This window comes from Palaemon carinicauda, chromosome 11 (genome assembly GCF_036898095.1).
Source record: "Palaemon carinicauda isolate YSFRI2023 chromosome 11, ASM3689809v2, whole genome shotgun sequence".
NCBI classification, from domain to species: domain Eukaryota; kingdom Metazoa; phylum Arthropoda; class Malacostraca; order Decapoda; family Palaemonidae; genus Palaemon; species Palaemon carinicauda.
The window spans coordinates 112428027-112451996 of record NC_090735.1 but is presented as its reverse complement, the minus strand read 5'-3'; the positions used below and the strand labels follow the sequence as shown (position 1 = coordinate 112451996).

Below are 23970 nucleotides of genomic sequence, written 5' to 3'. Positions count from 1 at the left end.
CGGGCACGAACAGACGAACCCTCGGACGCAACACTGTAACACTTTGCGCCTCGGACGCAACACTGTAACACTTTGCGCATATCACTTTATCACTTCGATTTTCTGTTTTGCACTTATTTCTACCTGAAACACACAATTCTACCCTTCATTAAAAGGTAGTAATGCGAAATCAGTCGTATAATGCTAGCTCATTAATACCAGCAAAAAACAGAAAACATATTTTAAGATAAAAAAATCAGTGGCTGGGAAAGAGACTAAACACTAGTTCATATAACTACGTTTTCAATCTCTCACCGCACATAGCCTGGGGATGAGAATAAAAACCTAAAAACGTTTTATCCTTCCTCCCCGTACAGCGACTAGGGACGCGAGTAACACGAGAACAACGTTACCCGCTTGAACGGAACGTTTTCTCTCCTCTCTCTCCCTCCGTCTCTATATCTCTCTCTCTTTCTCTCTTGATTTCGCACCTAAGAGAAGAGCCCAATTATATTTCGTCAAAAAAAAAAAAAAACATGTTATTTGACTAAAGGAAAAAACTGAAAGGTTTTTCAAATAAAAAGTTCCTTTAAATTAGAATTTAAAACATTTAAGCTAAGAAAGAATGAACAAAACGTCAGAATCGATTTACTCTTACTGCAAAGTGAAACCGTGATACACTCTCCCTCTATCGTAACGATAGAGCGCATGTTGAACGTCCTGAACGTCAACAACTGCGTAGCATAAAAAAACTAAACGTTAGTTCATCTTTGAAAACAGTACGAAGACTATCAAAGAAATTCTTTCATAAAATATTACATTTAAAAAGTTTTAAATCCTTAGCTCTTTAAAAGCTAATTACGATATAAAGGGCTCAACGTTGATTAACTTCGGTTTCCAAGCTAGGACCGCCTACTCTCAGGAAAGGTCTATATAAACAAAGCATTAAAATTTATTTTTATATGTTTATAATAAATGGAAAGTTAATCGAAGAGGCCTAATAAAGGCGGAGAGATATAAAATATATAGAGGAAAATCTATAACGTGATAAGATAATTACTAAAAGCCTAAACACACTTCCGTCTAAGGGAAGGGTCGGCCATTTTAAAAGTGAAAGAAAGTCCATACTCTCTTTGTCACCATAATCAAATCTATCCAAAACGAGTTCAAGATTTGAGATGAAGATAAAACACCTGCATAGCGAAAGCTCAAAACTAGAATAAAGTACTTCACCAATTAGTTGTGAAAAAACTCCAGTTTAGCAACAGCGAGTAAGAGCGTCTTGTCGATAACTCGACAGAGAGAAAATTGAGTTCTTTGTTTACATTGAGTACTGGGTATCTGGACGACAGATGGCGCTGTTGGGCACACCCGCAACCTGTGTAGCGATCGCTGGCGAATTTTACCTTAGAGTTTTCTGTCGAGCAACAGAGTTGCAGCTATTATAATCACCGGCTAAGTTAAATATTGAAAATTCATTGTTGACAAATTCTAGTGGATGTCCCTCTGTGTTTGATGTAGAGTTCATGGTGTCCCAGTTTACTGTTGCATTGAAGTCTCACATTAAGACAGCTAGCTTATTCTTAACTTCTTGTCAAGGTTGTCTTTACAGCTCTTCATCTTGTTACTGTGTTTGATGTGGTTTACTGTATATTACTAGTATGGACATGCTTTTCCCTGTGGTGTTGATATTTACACCTGTCACTTCACATTTGGTTTCTAATTTGATTTCTATGGAGCTTAAGTGACTTTTAACCTAGAGCATAACCACTCCATCTTTTTTGATAAGGCCATCCTTTTGAAAAGCTTGACACCTGGGATTCCATATTCTTTGATAAAATCCTTTGTTTTTTCTTGAATCCAGGTCTCAGTAATGCCTATGACATCTAGTTCCTCACAAGCTATCATTGCCCTGAAGTTTTCCATTTTCTTTCTAACTTACTGAGCATTGAAATGTGCCACTCTGTGGAAATTTTCTATCTTTTCTCTCTTCTTTTGTGGCTTTGCTAGTTTCCCACTTTACTAGTGTTCTAGTTTTATTCTTATCTGCATTACTGTATCCAAGTTTTCTACCAAAATTCCTTTGTTTTTTAGAGGATTTCCTAAGAGTCTAGTTTGTTCTTGGTCTACTGTGATTCTGTGATTCAGTAATTGTACAGGCTGAGATTAAGTTGGTTTCCGTATACTCTCTTGCCTTCTTCACTGAAGTGTATTCCGTCTCTTTTGTGTAATTTTATTTTGCCACAGAACGTGTCCCAAAGATCGATAAATATTAACCTTTTTTCAGCATATGGACTTGAGCCTTTCCTTTTTTCCCTATAGCATTAATGAATATACAGTTTGAGGGAGAGAAAGAGAGAGAGAGAGAGAGAGAGAGAGAGAGAGAGAGAGAGAGAGAGAGAGAGAGAGAGAGAGAGAGAGAGAGAGAGAGTGTGTGTGTGTGTGTGTGTGTAAGTGTGTTTCTGTGTGTGTCAGTGTCTGTGTATGTGTGTGTGTATGTGTGTGTGTATGTGTGTGTAAGTGTGTGTCAGTGTCTGTGTAAGTGTGTGTCAGTGTCTGTGTATGTGTGTGTGTTACAAGTATTTGGGATGTGAGTGTGTGTGTTACAAGGATTTTGGATGTTTTAAGTCCATCTGCGGAGACTCCACTAGCTCGTTGGCAGAGGGATTTACTTTAAGTATTTAGAGAATTCTTATGATCTTTTCTAACTTATTCTCTAACTCGTTTACAGTGTTACTTACTACATCTGCTGGAAGTCTATTCCAAGTATTTGCTATTTTGAATGTAAAGAAATTGCCACATTGAGTGGCCTTCAATCTTTTCAATTCCACTTTGTATCTGTTACCTTTGGACCGATTTGTGCTAAATGTGAATAAATTGTTGCAATCAAAATGTTATTTTTTAAGAATTTTGAATGCCTCTATAAACTGTCCCCTTAGTTGTCAAGTTTGTAGATCAAATAAGTTGAAACTTTCCATCTGTCTATATCAAAATTGCCTTAGGTTTGGAAATAGTTTGGTGGCCCTAACTTGTATTGCTTTCAGTCTACCTATATCCTTCTGAATACTTGAAGCCCAGAACTGGACTCTGTATTCCAGATGGGGTCTTACTAGTAATGTGTACAGCTGTAGTAAAATTTCTTTGTTTCTGTATTTAAATTGTCTCTTTAAGTAACCTATTAGCTTTTGTGCTTTCCTTTAAGCTTTTATGCTCTGTTTGGTGAACTTCAAATCCTTGCTGATAATAATACCAAGATCTAATTCCTGGCCCACACTTTCTATTTCATCACCTATAAGTGAGTAATCTGATTGAGGGTTACTATGACCTATGTGCATGACTGCATTTCCCACAGTTGAAGGCATTTGCCATTTCCTAGGCCATTCTACTAGCTTCATTTGATCCTCTCTTCAGGCTTTTTATGTCTTCTGAGTTTGCAGTATTTATGCCTAGTTTAGAATTGTCGGCAAATTTTGTTATTCTACTAGTTAACCCTAAAGCTATGTCGTTAATGTAGATCATAAATAGCAATGGGTCAAGAACGGATCCTTGAGGTACTCCCCTTGTAGCAGCTGCTCACTCTGAAGCCTCGCCATTGATTACAACTCATTTTCGTGTTTGTTAGCCAATCTGTGATCCATTCAGCTGCTTAGTCAATAATGCCTAGTGTTCTAATTTTGATCATTAATTTCTTATGAGGAAATTTGTCAAAAGCCTTTTGAAAGTCTAAGTATATATTGTCTATTGCCTTGCTTTTTTCATAATAAACATATGGAAAAATTCTAAAAGAATTGTCACATATGATCGTTTTAGTCTAAATCCAAGTAGGCTGTCAGAAGATTGTTTTTCTCTATGTGTTCTACTAATGAATCTACTATCATTGATTAAAAAATGTGGCATGGTACTGTCGTTAGACACACAGGTCTGTAGTTGCCAGGTTCTTCTTTTGGTCCCTTCTTATAGATTGGAGGAACATTGCCTAGTTTCCATCCTTGTGGCACCTTTCTTTCATTGGCTGTCTTTCAGTACATTTTGTAAAAGAGTGGGGTTATCTCTTCTTCTAGTTCCATAATCTCTCTGGGATGAATATCTGGACCTGGTGCCTTAAACTTACTGAGTCCTTTAATTTTCTTTTTGACATCATCCATCATAAATTTAATTCTATTTAATGGTTGTGGCCCTTCATATTTGATAGCTGGTTCGGGGAGGAATTGATTCTTCCTCAGTGAATACGGTTATGTAAAATGCATTCATCAGTTTGGCTTTTTCCAATTCTTTTGTTATAAGATAACCCTCTGAGTGTCTTAATGGGCTAACGTTGTTTTTGACTGGCTTTCTATTGTTTACATATGCAAGAAAATCTTTTGGGTTTTCTTTACCAGCTGATGCCACTCTTTTCTCTACATCGAACTTAGCATTTCTAATTAATCTAATTTTCGGCTTATTATGCTCGGAGATTTCGTGAATTGAAGGTTGTGGACCCAATGACCTATGTTTCCTGTCTCTGATTTTTATTGCATTGGCTATTTCTCTGTTTAACCACTTAGGTTGTTGAGTTCCATTTGGTAAAATTTTTCTATGCGGTATACATTTAGCCCTTTTTAATTTAATATACAGTATTTCTACAAAGGAGTCCCATTGCGCATCCATGTTCCCTGTTTCATCGTATTCTAAATTCTTGGTGTATTCCTTCAGTTTTATCCAGTTACTCTGTCTGCAGTCTAGCTTTTTTTATAATTTTCCCTTCTTTTAGATGAGGAATATATACCCAAAAACAAACTATTCTGTGGTCACTTTTGCCAATATGTTTGCCCACTGTAACACTGGATACTAAATTTTCTTCTGTTGTTAGCACAATATCTAGTATGTTGTTTCCCCAAGTTGGTTTAACGACCCACTGATAGAGGAATTCATTGTTGACAAATTCTTGTAGCCTAAGCCCCTCTGTGTATGATGTAGAATTCATAGTGTCCCAGTTTACTGCTGCATTAAAGTCTCCCATTAGGACAGCTAGCTTATTGTTAACTTCTTGTCCAAGTTGTCTATATAGCTCTTCGTTCTGTTCTTGTGTTGGATGTGGTGATCTGTTTATTACTAGTATGAACATGATTTTCCTAAAGAGTTGATTTTTGCTCCTATCATTTAATATTCGGTTTCTAATTTTATTTCAATGGGGTTTAAGTGATCTTTAACATAGAGCATTACCCCTCCACCTTATTTGGTAAGGTGATCCTTCTTAAAAAGCTTGAAATAGGATATTTCATATTCTTCGATAAAGTCCTTTGTTTTTTTTCTTGAATCCAGGTCTCACTTATGCCTAACACATCTAGTTCCTCACAAGCTATCATTGCCCTGAAATTTTCCATTTAGTTTCTAACTGAGCATTGAATTGCACCACTCTGAGGGAATTTTCTATCACTTTTATCTTCCTCTTTGACTTTGCTAGTTTCCCTAATTTACTAGCCCCTTTTTTTATTTGCATTATCGAAGTTTTCAACCAAATGTCCTCTATTTGTTGTTGGAAGATTTGCTAAGGGTCTAGTTTGTTCTTGGTGTAATGTGTTTGAGTAATTGTACAGGCTGAGAATAAGTTGGTTTCCGTATACGCTCTTGCCTTCTTCATTAAAGTGTATTCAGTCATTTTGTATAATTTTCTCTTTCCATAGAAAGTGTCCCAAAGATCTATAAATTTCACTTTCTTTTTCTGGCATGTGGCCTTAAGCCTTTCATTTATCCCTATGGCCTTACTGAAGATGAAGTGGCTGACATCGAGTCTTAAGAGAATACCTATAACTATAGTATTATTGGTCTTGTTTCTAGCCGTTTCAACAGTTTTTTCTAGCTGTTTAACCAAAGGTTCTGTTTGGCCAGCAGTATCCTTTTTTTGGAATAGGTTATTTCCGGTTGCCTGAACAATTATAGAGGGCTTCTTGTTCTGTTATAATTTTATTGACCACTTCTTTTATCTTCTTTGCATTGGCACCTGGATAGGGCCTGATCTTTCTCCTCTTTTAAGGCCGAAGTGCTTCCCTTGGTCCTACACCATAGGGTCTCCAATTAACAACGTCTCATCTTTCTCTTCCTCTGCTAAGGGGGTGAATCTGTTTCGGTGGTAGTTACATTTCTAGGCTGTTGTTGAGCCTTCTTGGCCTTAGCTACCCTTCCTCTAGTGGGTTTCATGAACTCTGTTTTTTTTTTTTTTTCCTTGATTTTACCTTTTTTGTATTTCTTAGACACTAATCCCATTTTCTACCACATCATCTTTGTTCCTTATTTCTAACTGTTGGAACTTGGACATGATCTCTATCAATTGTTTTCTTAGTTCTTGGCTTTTATTTATCAATTTTTCTATTTCCTGTTCTTGCTGACAGAGCATACACTATTACAATGCAGGTTTGCAGCGTATCTTCTTTGAAGTCTACGCACCAATTATTTGGCATTTTGCATGTTTGTGCTTTAACTTCAGTTTCTCACTCATTTTTAATCTCTGTGATATTGTGTAATGTGTATCTTTTTGGAAGTCTCACCTAATAACTTCTATAATTATTAGCTTTGTGACCACTAGTTTAAAAAGGGGAGTGGATGATTGTTACCCACCTGCTGCCACATCTGCTTAATCCTGGATGACTTTCCATCTTTTCTGTCCCTAACCTCCCCTAAGTGCTCCCAAACCAACAGTTAAGACTCCTCAAAGTTGGCCTATACCTAATGTGCCACAGCTCCCAATTGAGTAGTACAAGGCAGAAGCCTGTTTTCGCACCATGATTGACAGCAGAAGGCTAGCGATTACTGGGATTTCTAGACATCCACGAACAGCCAGAATCTTAAGTTACTACTTAGTATTACCAAGAAGCAGCAACTGGGTTTTTTAGTTGACCAGGATTAAAAAAGGCACAAAAGCTATGTCAACATTATAGAGAGAGAGAGAGAGAGAGAGAGAGAGAGAGAGAGAGAGAGAGAGAGAGAGAGAGAGAGAGAGAGAGAGAGAGAGAGAGAGAGAATTTCTTATAACAAATAAAAATCAATATTCTTTATTGTGCATTTCATATAATCAACTATTACTTAAACTTACTGCATGTATGAATAGCCTCTTGTAATAATTTTCGTCATTAAAATTTCTATGGAATGGGTCTATTGTTGAATAGTTTACGTGTTATCTATAAAATTAGTGTATATTTGTTTGTTTTTAATTGGTATTACAAATATAATTATTGTTATTATTAATGGTATACCCTGTAGTGGATAGTATCATGTTATTCCAACAGCAATATACAGTTAAATTGGAGAGGTTAAACGGAGATAATTTGCAGAGAATAAGATCGTCACACACTGCAACAATCCGAACCAAGTTGACAACGGGAATGTCCGCCAAGAAACTTCAAAATATTCTGTTTATCTAAATATGTGGAATACTGAATCCACGAAAACTGAGGCTTGACTGTACATCATTTTAGGAGCAGCAACACTTAATAATATAAGAAAATAAGAACTACAATATTAACCATTCTACTTTGGTATAATTCTACAATAAGATTTCTTAAAGAATGAAACATAAGATACCACACTCGATTCAGTCTCCTCTTCTGCTACCTATTCACCTCCATGTTCATGCTACATAGAATCCTCTAAACTGGATAATCAAGCCTTTCTTTAGTTTGTTTACTAGACTTTGCGCCTGCACCTGGCAAGGGACTCATTTTGGCATTTGAGCCACTGTACTAACACCTTCATTAATTCTGTAGTGGAAAATTTGAGAAGAGCAGGTGGCTGAGCCTACTATCACTTAAAACATGATGTAACTTATTCTCAGCTGTAACAGAAGAATTCTAAAGATTTTAATAAGTGTATATTTGAATCCAGACTCCCAACCCAGTCCTCTATCACAGAATTCAGTGTTCGTATAGAGATGATCAGTTCACAGAAGGATTTTACGACAGAAGGCCTATAGTAACTGATGAGCAAGGTTCAAAGAGAGGTTACCAAGTCTATAATATGCTGTGTACTAACAGAGCACTTACTGACTGGTATAACAGAGTCGCTACCCCCAACATGAAGAATTCGCCTAAGATTCAAATCAGAGTAGGTTAGGCTAGCAATGCCGTCATTGCACGATGGCTCACTGACCTTTTTAAGTTACACAAACAAAGTAGGATCATTAAAAAGTTTATGAAGCTCAGTAGTCAATTCCAGCACATTTAGTAATAGCTGCTGTGGCATTAGCAACCTCACTTACTCAAATTTCAACAAGACTAGTCTTCTCTACCTTTTACCCTGAATTACCTGTACTAGAATATTTCTTTTACAAATGGAATCTTTTATGTGATCAGCTACTAAGTGAAGATAATCCTTCATAAGAAGATCTGAGAGGGAATTACACTCTTCATAAAAGCTATTGAAACCATACTTTTGTCCACATCGTGACACAAAGAGAATGAGGATCATTATCTCCCAGCAGTAAATCCTTTGAACAACCATCACAAGAAGACAGAATCAAGAAGAAATCCTTTTAAATTGAATAAATAATACGTCTCTATAGAATTTCTGAAGATACAAAATCACAATTTGAAGTGAGTAGCATGTACTTGAGCATCTAGAATGAAAAGAGAACTTAAAGACAAAGGAATATGATCTACCCACATGATTAGTACTGCCATACATTGCCACATGATCCCAAATAGTACACTTTGGGGGTATGGTAAAGAAAATGAACAGGAAATTTTCAATTTCAGGACAGACGTCAAAATTTAATCAGATTCGAAAGGAGAGCAATGTGAACAATAGAGGATGTTCAAAGAAACAAACAAGTCAGTAGACATAGCACATTCCACCAACTATACACAATGATTGATAGAAAAAGTCCTTAATACACAAAGAGTTTATACTAAGTATGAAGACATCAGCTAGGATGACAAAATGTACAATTAGAAAGTGATCACATATAAAGCTTAGAAATTTCAAATGAAAAAATAAAATACAGACAAAAAAAATACAGCATAGTATAGCCTTTTTAAACATTTATCTTCTAAGGCCTAATTTCAGTAGTTTCACTAGGGATGTTATTCTGAGAGTAATGAATAAGAAAGTAAAATACCTAAAGATTAATTCATAAGGAAAATTTATCCTTTTATTTCATAAAAATCTAGAAATCTTCATCATCAGTAAATTCCTTTGGCCTTAAAATAAGATAATTCAAAATTCTTTAGCATTGTCAACAACCCATAAAAATATCTAATGTAAAGTACTATATATCTAATAGAATGGTGTAAGTCTCAATTAGTAATATAACTTGTAAATTCTTATGAACGTCCAGTAGAATTTTCCAAGACATACTAACCTGGAGGACTGTTACTGACTGCGCTGACGGGCGTGCTCTCACGTGTGGAGGATGGAGTGCCAACGCTGGAACCTCCAACACTTGAGCCTCCAACACTTGAGCTACCCATCATATTCTAGAATATATTGGATTACTTAATACCTTCCTCAATGTAACATCCTCCAGTAAAAAAAACAAAACTACTGGTTGTAGCCACTGAACATAGCTCTACTTACCACATACTTTATAATGCTAGTTTTTTATGAGCTACCTCTAAGAAAAGCTAAATTTTGTAGGTAAATTTTCTTAATGAATTATAACTAAAATAAGTTGGATTAGACTATAAATTATGATAAAAATTACTCTTGACTGTTTGATATCTTGAGAGTTTTAAGTATAAAATACACTATAGGATCTTTGATTAATATTCAGATTTGTTCACTTAACCGAGTGTCAAATTGCTGAAGCATGTGGGAAGTTGAAGGGCTACATAGAACATATAACAACACTCCACACCATATTAAAATGCTGTATGCTAACTTTATATATCAATCTTGACTCACTTCAAAGCATTTTAAGAAAATAGCAGTCTCAAACATGATAAAAATCTGCCTCTGATTTTTATAAGAGAAAAGAAAGAAAATAATGGGTAACATTTCTGATTAATGAATAGGAATTAATGTAGTTAAATTTCTAGCTAATGAAGGTAACTTCATAGACAATCTAAAGAACTTTCAAATTATAGTACTGTCCATAAAATTTTCTCATACAATGGTAACTGCAGTACCACTCTATTTATCCAGAACCTGAATAACACTGTGTGCAATATTTTATGTAATTTCATATACTGTAATGTATTAATGTACAGTATATGAAACCAGATCTAAACACGAATTTGATACAAAACGAAAAACAACTTTTTTTCTTCAAGCTAATAATGTTTATTTTGAAATAGTGCACATTGACAACTTAATAATTGAATTACAATTAACTGATAGCATACACAAGAGATGGGCATAAATATGCACACCCTCCTGGTTTAGACCTAGAAAACTTTCCTTATTTTTCAGAATAGGACATATACATTTTCCAAAAGTGAGATAATTAGTGCTTTAAAGCCTATGAATAACTCATTAACATGCCTAAAGCAAATTTTCAAGTACTTCTTTAAAGGATATATATAACCAATCAAATTCAACATTATTTCTAAATGTTTCCTAATTACCGTATATTACCGTGTAAAGCGCTAAATTTTATGACCAGTTTTGTCTGAGAAAATGGATTTTGAGCAAAGCGATAAATTTATTTTTGGGTAAGATAGCCATGTAATCCTGATGGAAGGTTCCTTTAGATATCTTTCTAAGGGATATTTGCTACAGTGATACTCCCAGAGAATTAACCAAAGGTCTCCAGAATTCTAATTCCTGGCGCAATTTATCCATAATAAAAAATTTAAGGATATTGCATAATATCAGGGGATGTAATTTTTAGATACGACACATAGCAATCTTCACCCCGAACAGATTTAACTCTTTGAGGGGGAAGAGCGGCGAAAGAAGGGGGTGCCGATCTAGGTACCCGGTGGACCTCCTATCCGAACTACTACCGGCCACCATTCCTTTACTTGTGTTTAAGCAGGAATAGCCGCAGATAGAGAGTAGTTTCGGGTGGGGTCAGTAAAAAGGGTGGGTCCATCAGGACGACATGGTTATCTCACCCAAAAATAGATTTTTCATTTTGCTCAAAATCCGTTTTTTGGGCTCAGCCATGTCGTCCTGATGGAAGCTTACCAGAGAAATAACTTGAAAGTACTATATCTGTGGGTTTGTGTAAGGGCCTTCTACCTTGAATGTGGTCCTTATCTGGTCTCTTAGACCTGTATATGACATTACTGTCTTCTGTCATTTCCACTAAGCTTGGAACTGGCTTAGGGCTTCCTGCCCCCTGCAGGGAAAGTGTCAACATCGAGAACAAGGATTCAAGGCTTGATTTTCCGTAGGGACGGAAGGTAAAACTTAGAGATTACCTTTCACATACCTTGGAAATCTGTACTCTGATTTCAAGTTGGGCCCTTCTAGGGTTTAATTAAAACCCTAGTATGCTTTATTCGTCTGTAACTGAGACAACAGCAATCAGATGCAAATACGTTTAGTATTTCTACCTTGCAGCTAGATTATCAAATGTAGTTACAATAGGGTATGAATCTAATCCAGCATTGAAAACACATCAGGGTCCATATTTTCTCTTGTCGAAAAAATATGTAATTTCATCGAAATGATGCCACTCAATAGAGATGTGAAACCAAGTATGACTGACTTGTACAGATTTTGGGAATGCATGAACACAGTTCACTCGGCACTGGTTTTATTGGTCAGATACACACCTATATGGAACAGCGTGTTAATCATCGTTGTGATTTGCTCTCGAGGGTAAATGTACCCCTGCACCTGATGCACTGGAAAGTCCCAAAGCAGTTAACTGTTCATCGCAGCGCTAGACGATGGGTTTTATAACACTACCCGCTCCCACCACATGATGTTTATTTCATGTACTTGCTTCGTATAGCATTTGTAAAAGATTCTGGATGATCTCCACCCAGTGTATGAGCGGAGTCTTCCAATGCCCTTGTGTTGGAAGAAGTTCAACGAAGAAGCAACTTTCCTTGGATCGTGACCTGCGGGTGTACAGTCAGGATCCACTCTGCGAATAAGGTAGGTGAGCATTGCTCTCAGTTGTCTTAGGGGTAGGTTTGATCCTGAGGTTTTCGCCTCTGAAGAGCTGTCCTCCCTTGAAGTCTGAAGTTCTTCAACGATAGACCTTAAGACACCTACTGGGCACAGAGAGGTATCTTCCTTCAGTGGGCAGATTCTCCAAGGACCCCACCTCTTGGTGGGTAGCTCGTTCTTGGCAAGAAAAGCAGGATCAGGAAAGAAGTTCAGTTCTCCTGTCTGGAAACTGAATATGGCCTTATTTTTAGATAAGGCCACTATTTCACTAATTCTAGACCCTGAAGCTATGACAAACAGAAAAATAACTTTCTATGTTAGATCCTTTAAAGTACAATTCTCATTGTTTAGATTCGCAGCATGGTGCGAGGCTTGTCCAAAGACCACGTGATGGGCTTTGGAGGGGTTGCTGGCTTGGGTCTGTTAGATCCGCTAGTGTACAATTCTCATTGATTAGATTCGAAGCATGGTGCAAGACTTTGTCAAAAGACCACATGATGGGCTTTGGAGGGGTTGCTGGCTTGAGTTTAGCGCATGCTTTTAGGATCTTATTAAAGCTGGGACCAATGCAATATTGAAAGAATAGAATTCCTTCAATACTCTGATTGGAAATCAGTTAATACTTACACCACAATATTAAATGATTAGAAGGGTCAGTGGCAGTGTACACTTTTCTATCCCTAGAGGTTAGAACCCTTCTCTTCTGAGTTGCCCTGATAAAGGAAACTATATCTTTAATATTGGGGGGAGGTCACAGCTATTGGCTGGGAGGGATACAAAAGTATGTGTCTTTCCCTATTTCTTTCTAGCTTACTATCCTAAGCTATAATGATTAAAATATGAATAATTGCATATTTGTTTATCATGTGAGATAAACAATCGTACACTCATTTTATTTTCCTTTCTTTACAAGAGGAACCCCTGATGAAATGCGATGCGATCTTCTGCAACTATAAGAGTAGGAACTTCTACGGTCACAAAGCGTGCAGGTCTCATTCCCACTGCACCATCATTACCGAATCTCTGCAATATTGGGACCCCCAAGTCTGCAATATCTGCCGGACCTTAGTGACCTTCGGTTTCGACGACCCCAAGTCAACGGAGTCGAGGGATGCGGCATGTGAAAAGCTGCGCAAGTGGGTAAGAGGGTTCCAGAAGAACTCTCCGGGACCATACCTACCTAACGATAGGATGCGTAGCTTGCTGTTCCGGAAAGTGGGTAGTGAAATGGTTGTGCACCAAGCATGACTCGGACCTCCCTACGTCCAGATTGCCATTGAGACGGATGTCAGGGAGGCGTTGCAAAGTATAGACATCCACCAGGAGGTAAAGATGTCAGAAGTGTCTATGGACACTGAAAAGGATCTATTAAGGGATCATCCCGAGGAGGAGTCTACTCTACCTCTGGAAGAAGATGATGATGTCGAGTCAGAGTTCCTTCCGTCTGTGCCGGCACCGGAGTCGTTACCCTCGACGTCTTCACCTTCTACCACTCCATTGGACAACATAAGCCAGGCACTGGCCCATCTTACGGATTTAATGAAGAACATTCGCAAACGAGGCGAAGCAAGGGAAGCGAAATTCAAGAGAGAGCTCCGTGAAGCTCCACTTACCGCCTCCCGAGGGTCATACAAGCGACCCAGAGGCCAAGACCTCCCGACCTGCTCCAAAACCAATCCCTGGAGGAATGCGGATTTATGCCGATTTTTAACGGCAAACTCTACATCTCAGAGAAGATGGGAGCTGTCCCCTTAGACAACATCTAGTTTTGGCCAAGCTTTAACGCTTACCCTGATTGCTTCATTCGACTGAAGCATGAACCAATGCCAAAAGAGGAGACGGAACCGAAGGAGGTCATGGTTTTCGACGACGATAAGGCACAGGCTCTCTTGTCAAGTAGCCTGAGAAAGGCGGGCTATTCGGTGTCAAAAGTGTCCGCCTTGAGCAAAAAACACCCTACCTTTCTTGCTCCTGCTTCAATATCCTTCTCCTTTATGTTGAAGGCATTTAAATCTGTTGCCAAGGCAGTGGAGGCAGGCAAACCATGCCCTGCACTAGAGGAGTACAGGCCTATGTCGTTAGCCTTGCCCATGCAGAAGGAATGGAAGGAATTCCACCTAACCTTCTCAGTAGGGAAACTGGACGCGGACATCGCTGGACGACAGTTTAGCGAGAATCTCTCTAAACTTTCTGACTTTCTTTTGTGCAAGGAACAAGAGACGAAGGAGAGACTTGCAGCTTCCTTATCCCTACAAAACTGCATAGAGATGTTAGCAGGCCAACGAGGTACCCCAGACATGCTCATGGTCCTGGCCAACATGCATATGGCCACCCTAGTAAAGGACCTGCATGCTTTCATGAAGGCTAGGAGAGCCTGTAGAGTTCGTGTTCGCTGCTGCAACAGTGAAACATGAACCCAGGAAGCTGATATCTTCTAACATCTTGGGTAAAGACCTCTTCTCGAACGAAATAGTCAAAGAGGTAGTCGAGAAAGCCATCACGGAGAATAGGAACCTTCTCCAGAAGTGGGGCATCTCTTCAAAGAAGTTTTCCCGGATGCGGGTCCCCAACCTAAAAGGAAGATGAAGAAGTCGGCCTGCTCAACAACATCCCACAGTTACTATGACTGCGGTGCCCCAAATGGTGGCCCAAACACAGACCACCTTCCAAGTGGTTCCTCAACAGCTGGTTGCCCAATCACCAGCATTCAACCCCAGGTTTGAGAGGCAGACCACTACCTCTTGGTTGAAAGGTAAAGGATCCAGACGGGGCTCTTCTAGACATCCCTCAAGAGGTAAGGGAGGATGCGGTCGAGGAGGTAAACCCTCCGATCAATCGAAGCAAGGAGACGCTTCCGGTAGGAGGGAGGCTCCAACAATTTCAGGATCATTGGACCTTCGATTCTTGGGCCCACGGCCTAATCAAGATTGGATTAGAATCGAAACGGAACAAGTCTCTACCATCATTTCCTCAATTCTTCCAACACTCCAACCCCGCATTAGAAGAATATACCCGATAGCTCTTGAGCATACAGGTTATATGGAAAGCAAAGTACATCAAATTCCAGAGAAGGCTGTTTTGTGTTCCCAAGAAGGACTCAGAAAAACTCAGTCATTCTGGACTTGTCGCCACTCAACAAGTTCATAAAAACAGCAAGTTCAGGATGTTAATCCTTGAACACATAAGGACCCTGTCACAAAAATTGATGTTCACAGTCTCGATAGACCTCACATATGCCTATTGGCACCTTCTAGTCAGTCCTACCTAGGATTCAAGTTACAGAAGATAAAGTATGTTCTAAGAGCCATATCCTTCGGACTAAACATAGTCCCAAGTATCATCATGAAACTGGCAGACGCAGTCATGCAACAACTACGCCTAGAAGGTGTTCAGGTAGCAGCGTTCCTGGATGACTGGCTGGTGTAGGCAGCATCCGAAACGGCTGTCTGCAAGCATCTAAAGAAATTATCCAATTCCTGGAACATCTGGGATGCAAAATCAACTTCAAGAAGTCTCGACTCTCTCCAGCTCAAGGGTTTCAATGGTTGGAAAGCCATTGGAACCTGAGGTCACATCGTCTCTCCATTCCCTCAAGGAAGAGGAGGGAGATCGCAGGGTCTGTCAAGAGACTACTGTAATCCGACAGGATTTCAAGACGCCAACAGGAAAGAGTACTGGGCTCTCTCCAGTTCACAGCAGTAACAGACCCAGTGCTAAGAGCACAGCTGAAAGATGCTTCAGGAGTCTGGAGAAGATAAGCATCAAACGCTTGAAGAGATCTAAAATGACCGAAACCGGCCTTACTACGATCACTTCTCAACCCATGGTTGAAGGCCAAGAGCCTAATGAGGACCGTGCCCTTGCAATCACTTCTGCCGTCGATGACCGTCCATATAGATACCTTGACGAAAGAATGGGGAGTTCACTCCCATCAAAGGAAAGTCAAAGGGACTTGGTCATCTCTGTTCAAGGCCTTTCTCATCACCAATTTGGAAGCCATGGCAGTCCTCTGGACATTGGGAAAACTCTCCTCTCGTAGATCAGTCCACATCAGGCTAATTTTGGGCGGCGAAGTGATAGTGAGATGTCTGAACCGACAAGGTTCGAGATCATCCCATATCATCCATGTGATATTAGCCATCCTTTGTCTAGAGAGATGGCACCTATCAGCAGTTCACTTATAAAGGTTCCGCAATGTGACAGCGGATGCTCTATTCAGGCCCAAGCCGATAGAGTCAGAATGGTCCCCAGACGCAGACTCATTCTCTTCCATCTTGGAACAAGTCCTGGAACTGCAGATCGACCTCTTCGCGACGAGCTACATCAAGAAACTACCTCGATATGTAGCCCCATACGAGGACCCTCTAGAGGAGATAACGGATGCCATGTCCCTAGTTTGGAACGAATGGACCCGGAATTTCCTGTTCCTTCCATCCACCCTCCTGCTGAAGGTCCTCAACAAGCTGAGATCCTTCCAGGGCACGGCAGCTCTAGTGGCCCTCAAGTGGCCCAAGAGCAACTGGTTCCCTATAGTGATGGAACTGAGGCTGAGGCTGGTCCTTGTACCGAACCCAGCACTATCTCAAAAGGTTCAGAAGTCGACTGTCTTTGCTTCATCACAGAGACCCAAAAACCTTCATTTCATGATTTTCTCACCGTAGCAGTTAAGAAAAGATTTGGGATCTCAAAAGGCAGTATAGACTTCTCAAAAGAATACAAGTATAAGTCAACTAGAAGACAATATGAATCGTCTTGGAAAAAGTGGGTTGCTTTTGTTAAAGCAAAAGGAATGAAAGAAATCTCAATACACTTCTGTCTGTTCTTCTTCTCTCTCTCACGTGTATGGTCACGGTTTAAAGAGCTCCTCTTTAAATGGCTATTTTTCGTGGTTATAATAGTGGCTGACATAGAATGGTGATTAATTCTTGAAGTTGAATGTGCAGTGACAATGATAGTGGTATAGTGATTACTTACACCTAATGTGAACATAGTTAATATAGCAATTCAAAACTGTTAAATCTGAGTAAGAGACCCTTGCACAAATTTTTCCTTTTCCGCGCATGCACAGTAAACACCTTATGACGTCAAGACTCTAAAACTGTGTTGTTTCTCTCGAATACCGAATATCGTTTCTTGATATCTTAGAATACTGTAGTTATTATAGTGTTAATCTTACAAAAAAACTAAATATTTCAGTAAGAAAATTGAAATATGTATCCAGACACTGCTAATGAAGTAGGAGAAGAAATGCGGAGAGGAAACAGAGAGAGAGGCAATACTCTTTTATCGTCGCTGAACAGTCCTTCACAGCAAACACTTGCCAGATGCACAAAAAGCAAACTCCAAAAGCATTGCAGTCAACTAGGACTAAGAGGTATCTGGATGAATAAAGATGCCTTAATTGATAAACTAATGGAGCATTATGAAAATATTGGAGAAAATCATCCATCGCATGCTCCCAGCCAAGATGGAGACCGTGACTTACAGATATCAAACCCGGCACAGTTATATCAAAGGTTTGAAACTTTTGTTAGAGAGACAGAAGACAACTTCTATGTTATAAATAACTCTTTAGCCTATAAGGAGAGAATAATAGGAGATCTACAAACTAAATTATTCCTTGCTGAAGAAAAAATCAGACATCTACAAGAAAGCCTTCAAAATAAGTACGGATCATGTCCCTCTGAAGCCATCACTCCTCCACTGAATGGGAAAAATGTATTACTCATTGGAGATTCCTGTCTAAAGGAAGTTAAGTCTAGTGACCTTCAAGATAGTGTCATGGTAAGAACCCTACCAGAAGCAAATATGGACTTACTAAAATCTTGGGTAATGGAAAAGCTGGAACATTCACCTAAAGAATGCGTCATTTATTGTGGAACTCAAGATCTACTCGTCGAGGATATTACAGTGGAGGGAATTATCGACAATCTGGGCACCGTTATTGCTGAACTCAAAGAGAAAAATCAAGAAATAGAGGTAAAGGTCTGTGAGCTTGTACCATCAATGAAAACAAATAATTTACCTGAAAGAATAACCGAATATAATACCAAAATGGAAGAATGGTGTAATAAAAATGGAGTTACGTAGATTAAAACACAAAAATTCTTCAAGCTATGAACTGGCGACCCAGATATTAACTGTTACGATGGCCAAAATGATAAATGCTATGATTTACTTAATAGAGTAGGTGCCATTAGATTGTTAGATGCTATTTCCTCTGTATACAGTACTTAGATAATTTAGTTTGTTCCAACTGGAAAGCTGTTAAATCAAATTTATGTAGTTTTAACAATAATATTCTCGAAACTAATACTATGGAAGATGTAAGTACAGAATTGTTGGCAAATCGAGTGAAAAGGGGAAGAAATATAACGAGGCCCCAACAAAATAAAAACAAGTATTTTAGGAAAGAGAACCTCTCTCGAGGGGGATATGCCAATTCTCAAACGCGTTCTAGATATAATAATGATAGTAATGGCTCAGGCTATACTTATAGAAATAACAAAACTGGCAACTACAGTAATCATCTTAATACTAGAGGTAATAGATATGGCTGTTATAACTGCGGTGAATTCAATCACCAACAATCGAACTGCAGATTTGATCATAAACTAAGATGTAACATATGTTATGAATTTGGTCACAAAAGTAGATTATGTGAACAAAACCCCAAATACTAGGATCTTGGCCAGGAAGATAGTGCCAACAGGAAGACTTCTCCTAGATTCAGTGATATGTTAACGGTAGTCCATATTAATGCCCAATCCTTGTTAAGTCATAAACTTGAAATAGAACTTATGTTAAACGAACAAAACATTGATATTTTATGTGTTAGCGAAACATGGTTATACACTAATATAAGTGACGCATTTATAAATATTCCCCTATATGATGTCTACCGTCAGGATCAAGGTCAGGGTGGAGGGGTATGTATATTTGTCAGAAACTATTTGAAGGTCACCGAAATAAATTTAAAGATCGAAAAATGTGAGGGTGTAGAAGATAAGTGGATCTCGATTCAATATCGCAAGTTTCCTTCTGTTATTGTAGGATGCGTATATCGCCATCCCAAAGCACCGGCAACCTCTTTTGATTATATCTCTGATATTTTTAAAGAAATTACTTTACGAAATAAGCATATATTTATCTATGGGGACTTTAATGAGGATCTGCTAAAGACCGAGAATAAAATGTCTAAACTAATTAAAAAACTAAATTTCGATCAGATAGTAAACAAACCTACTAGAGTTACTCCTACATCAGCGTCTTTAATTGATCTCGTAATAACAAATGCTAAACTTATGATAACAAAAACTGATATTATACCAAGCTTGGTGGCAGACCACGAGACAATCTTAACTCATCTGAATATTCGTAAGCCAAAAAGAAACCTGTTTTAAAAACTTTTAGATCTTTGCAAAATTATTCTCCAGACTTTCTTTGTAACCTCCTCATTGTCATGGGTAGATAGAATAATATAGGAAAGAATGTTAAAACACGTGATTTTTCTACTCTTAGAGAAGCAGAGAGAGAGAGAGAGATAAGGTCCCGCTATTGTTTATTGAAGCTGCCATCGTCAAGTTATGTGCCTAGGTTGGAGGTCTTTGAGCACAACGAGTCCCTGTCTATAGAGCACCAAGGAACCCATAGGACAAGAATAACAGTGTGTCGCCGAAAAGATATACATTAAGCCGAAGGAGTCAACTTCATGGAATTTGATTACACCAGCAGAGCATTCGTCTAGGTGTTATCAGCGGTTTCAAGGAACACCAATGAGGATGAAGAAACGAGAAAATTTCCTTATATGGACCTGTCCATAGTTAACCCCTCCCATACAGGGATATATAAACTTCCACGCGATCAAGAGAGAGAGGACAGTACGAAAAAGAGACGAGGAAGAAACCCAAGAAAGAAAGAGAGAAAGAGGGCAAACAAGCTGAGTGAAGGAGAGAAGGCGTAAGGACGAGAATGCAGACGTAACCAGCTTTGTCCGAGATGTCCTAACGAGTTGCCTCCCGCCCTCATTACCCCCGACGAGCCGCCAGACCTGAAAACATCTCCGTTCCTGTCAACCGTCGAGAGCTGCTGTGAAGAGTAGTATATTCTTTTTGTATTATTTATCTACCATCTTGACTGTTCCCCATTTTGCTGGAGTGTAGTTTAATCAAATGATTCTCTTTGTTTAGTTCAGTGCTTCCTAAGTACTCAATCAAGAAACATTCACCTTTGACTAGTTGTAAATAAAATTATGTTTTCTTTTGCGAGTTTTCTTTCTATATTTCCTACTGTCTCTAATTGGTTGTAGTTGAAAAGTCCCCATTTCGTTAATTAATTCAACAGAATCTGGTTCGATCCCCACGAGGATCGTAACAGTTGGCGACCTTTGCCAGAATTTTCGACTACATAACCAATTGAAACAGGGAGAATATAGAAAGAAACAGAATGAGTGCGATTACGAGAGATTTAATAGATTCAGGTAAACTTCTTGGTCTAGATGGCGATGATCTCCGTGATTATGTTATTAAGAGAGAACAGGAAACGTTTGAGAGAGATGAAAGAGCAGCTGAAAGAGAAGAAAATGAAAGAAAGCGAGAAGAAAATGAAAAACAGCGTAAGCATGAGTTAGAAATGGCTCGTTTAAGACAAACTCTTCATAACAGTCGGTCAGGTAGCAGATCAGGGAGCAATTCATCTTTAAATAGTGACACTGATAGTTTAGATATGAGTGCAGTGCTTAAACTTATACCGAAATTTGATGAGGAAGATGTTACGAAATATTTTATGTCTTTTGAAAAGTTAATGAACAGAATAGGTGCTCCTAAAAGACAGTGGACTTTGTATTTACAATCAGTTTTAAGTGGTAAAGCACATTCTGTGTATAGTTGTTTGTCTGAGGATGAAAGTAAAGATTATGAAACTGTGAAAGAAACCGTACTTAGTGCATACAGATTGGTACCAGAGGCGTACCGTAAGAAGTTTAGAAGTTTGAAGAGAGATGATACTAGTACTTATGTAGAGTACGGAAAGAAGTTAGAAAGGTCGTTTTGTGATTGGTTGACTTCCGCTGAAGTCGATAATTTTGAAGATCTCAAGAACTTAGTTTTGTTAGAAAGTTTCAAAGATAACATATCTCCAGACATCAAATTATATATAGAAGATAGGCGTGAAACATCTTTTGCCGGTGCTACTAGATTAGCAGATGAGTACAGTCTCACACATGGTTTAAGTGGCAGTAAAAACGGATTTTGAGCGAAGCGAAAAATCTATTTTTGGGTGAGATAGCCATGGCGTCCTGATGGAAGGTTCCTGTTTGGTAGCTTCCTTGGGTATAAGACTACTAAGATATTCCCAGAGAATTTAACCACAGGTTATCACAGAATTCTAACTTCTGGAGCGAGTATCTCAAAGGTTTCCCTTTAAGACATCGTAATACAACAGGGGACACGCATGTCTGAACGTGCCACATAGCTATCTTCACCCCGAACAGAGTTAATGCTTCGGTGTGTAAGGGCTGAGAATAGCTGGGAGCCGTTCCACAGCTAATCTCACTCGTGGCTACTACTAATACTCGAGACGTAAACAAACGGACGCCATTGCTCTGATGACGTCACGCCCGTCTTTATCCTGACGCCAGTTGCTGCCCATCACCATGATACAATTGTGTAGGGTGGGAACAAAACTGGACGAAGTAGTAGGGAGGGTCCATCAGGACGCCATGGCTATCTCACCCAAAAATAGATTTTTCGCTTCGCTCAAAATCCGTTTTTTGGGCTCAAGCCATGGCGTCCTGATGGAAGAGTACCAGAGAATCAATGTATCGTGGTAGATTTTCCCCCAGTGTTAAGTGCCTAGGCATTGACAAAACAGCAAAGTAATCTTAGGTAAAGAACCATAGGAACGAAGTATCCTGCCCCCCATTGGTAGGAAGTTCCCATGGGCTATGCCGACGTCAAAGTGGTATTGAAGGGCTATTCATCCTGACAGAAGAACTTTTAAGAACTTAGAGATGAAGCAGAATGTTTGATATTTGTATAGGAACATTCTGAATTAGGCCGGTGGTGGTTGGGCACTGTGTATAGAGTTCATCTCTTGGTTATCAGAAGTAAGTATTCGTGTAGGAACCTTACTGAGACAGGGTGAATATAATTTAGGATTAGACATCTTAAATTCTTCATGACCATAAGAGAGGAGGAATAAATAAAACTATGACAGTATGTATTTCATAGTAGGTAGGAGCTGAAAGAGACGCATAAGTAATAAAATAGAAATTTTATTTCACAATGCAGAAATTAAATAATTTACAGCAAAAGTAAAGTTCATTTACAGTAATAATAATGTACATAGAAATAAAGGCTTGCTCTTGAATCTGAAAAGGAATTTCAGGATTAGTAGGTACTCGTTCTCGAGGAACGCAAGTCTTTAAACAACACATCATGCTCAAGGCATGCGGCACTTGTGTGACACTATGACATTTCACCTGGGATAAGAACAGTTATAAAAGCACTAAGTGTTTTTAGACATCACTATGAATCGCTCGAGGGTCAACATAGGCACCCGAAGAGTTAGAGTCCCAAGTAACTCACTGTTCTACGCAGAGTTAGGTGCAGGTTTCATAACACTACCTGCGGCTACCACAAAATGTTTGACTTCGTGCACTTGTTTTGCATAATGTTTAAAGAAAACTCGCGAGGACTTCCAGCCCGTAAAGTTTTTAAGGCTTTCAAAGTCCATGCTCTGAAAGAAGTTCAGAGACGATGCCACTTTTCTAGGATCATGACCAGCGGGTGTACTGTTCGGATCCGCTCTGCGAATGAAGTAGGTGACTTTCGCTCTTAATTGTTTCAGTGACAGGTCGCTGCCCGATGTTTCTCCTTTGAAGAGTTGGCCTCCACCAAAGTTCGAAGTTCTGCGAAGATAGACCTTGAGACTCTCTACTGGACATAGAGAGACATCCTCCTTCAGGGGGCATATTCTCCAAGGGCCCCATCTTTTGGTGGGTAATTCGTTTTTAGCGAGAAACGTCGGATCAGGGGAGAGGGTCACTTCTCCTGAATCGGCAAACAGGATGTGTCCCTCTTCTCTTGATAATGCCACTATTTCGCTGACTCGAGCTCCCGAGGCGAGAGCAAATAAAAATATAACTTTCTGAGTCAGATCCTTGAGGGGGCATGAATCGTTGTCCAAGTTGGAGGCGAAATGGAGTACCTTGTCTAGTGACCAGGAGATCGGTTTCGGAGGGGGTGCTGGGCGTAGGCGAGCACATGCTTTTGGTAATTTGTTAAAGATGTCGTTGGACAGATCAATTTGGAAAGCATATAGAATTGGTCTAGTCAAGGCCGATTTGCAGGTTGAAATCGTATTGGCTGCTAATCCTTGTCCATGAAGGTGAATGAAGAAGGACATACAGAAATCAATGGTGATTTCTTTAGGATTTTTTGCCTTGACAAAGGAGACCCATTTCCTCCAGGATGATTCATATTGCCGTCTCGTGGATTCGGTCTTGTATTCCTCTAGAAAGTCTAGACTTTTCTTCGAGATCCCAAACCTCTTCTTTGCGGCAAGGGAGAGAAAATCATGAGATGAAGGTCCTTGATTTTCGATGATGAAGCGAAGACAGTCGACTTCTGTACTTGTTGAGAGAGAACTGGGCCCGGGAGAGGGATCAGCTTGGGCTGCAGCTCCAGGACCAGGGGGTACCAGTTGCTCCGGGGCCACTTGGGAGCCACTAGGGCCGCTGTCCCTTTGAAGGTTCTCAGTTTGGAGAGGACTTTCAACAGAAGGTTGGTGGGAGGGAACAGGTATATCTTGGACCATCTGTTCCAGTCCAGTGACATGGCGTCCACCGCTTCTGCTTTGGGGTCCTCGTACGGGGCTACGTACAGAGGAAGTTGATTGTTGTCGCTCGTTGCAAAGAGATCTATCTGAAGTTCTGGGACTTGATGAGAAATGAAG

The 23970-nt window shown here is 39.4% G+C and overlaps 1 protein-coding gene across 1 annotated transcript in view; it reads right to left on the bottom strand.

Annotated features, from left to right (window-relative positions):
- The window catches only part of LOC137650121 (uncharacterized), a 221210-nt gene that overhangs the window by 88931 nt on the left and 108309 nt on the right, over window positions 1-23970 (bottom strand). Inside the window, exon 3 of the mRNA XM_068383254.1 lies at window positions 9311-9425. Coding sequence (XP_068239355.1) covers window positions 9311-9425 — 115 coding nt within the window. The remainder of the gene's footprint in view (window positions 1-9310; window positions 9426-23970) is intronic.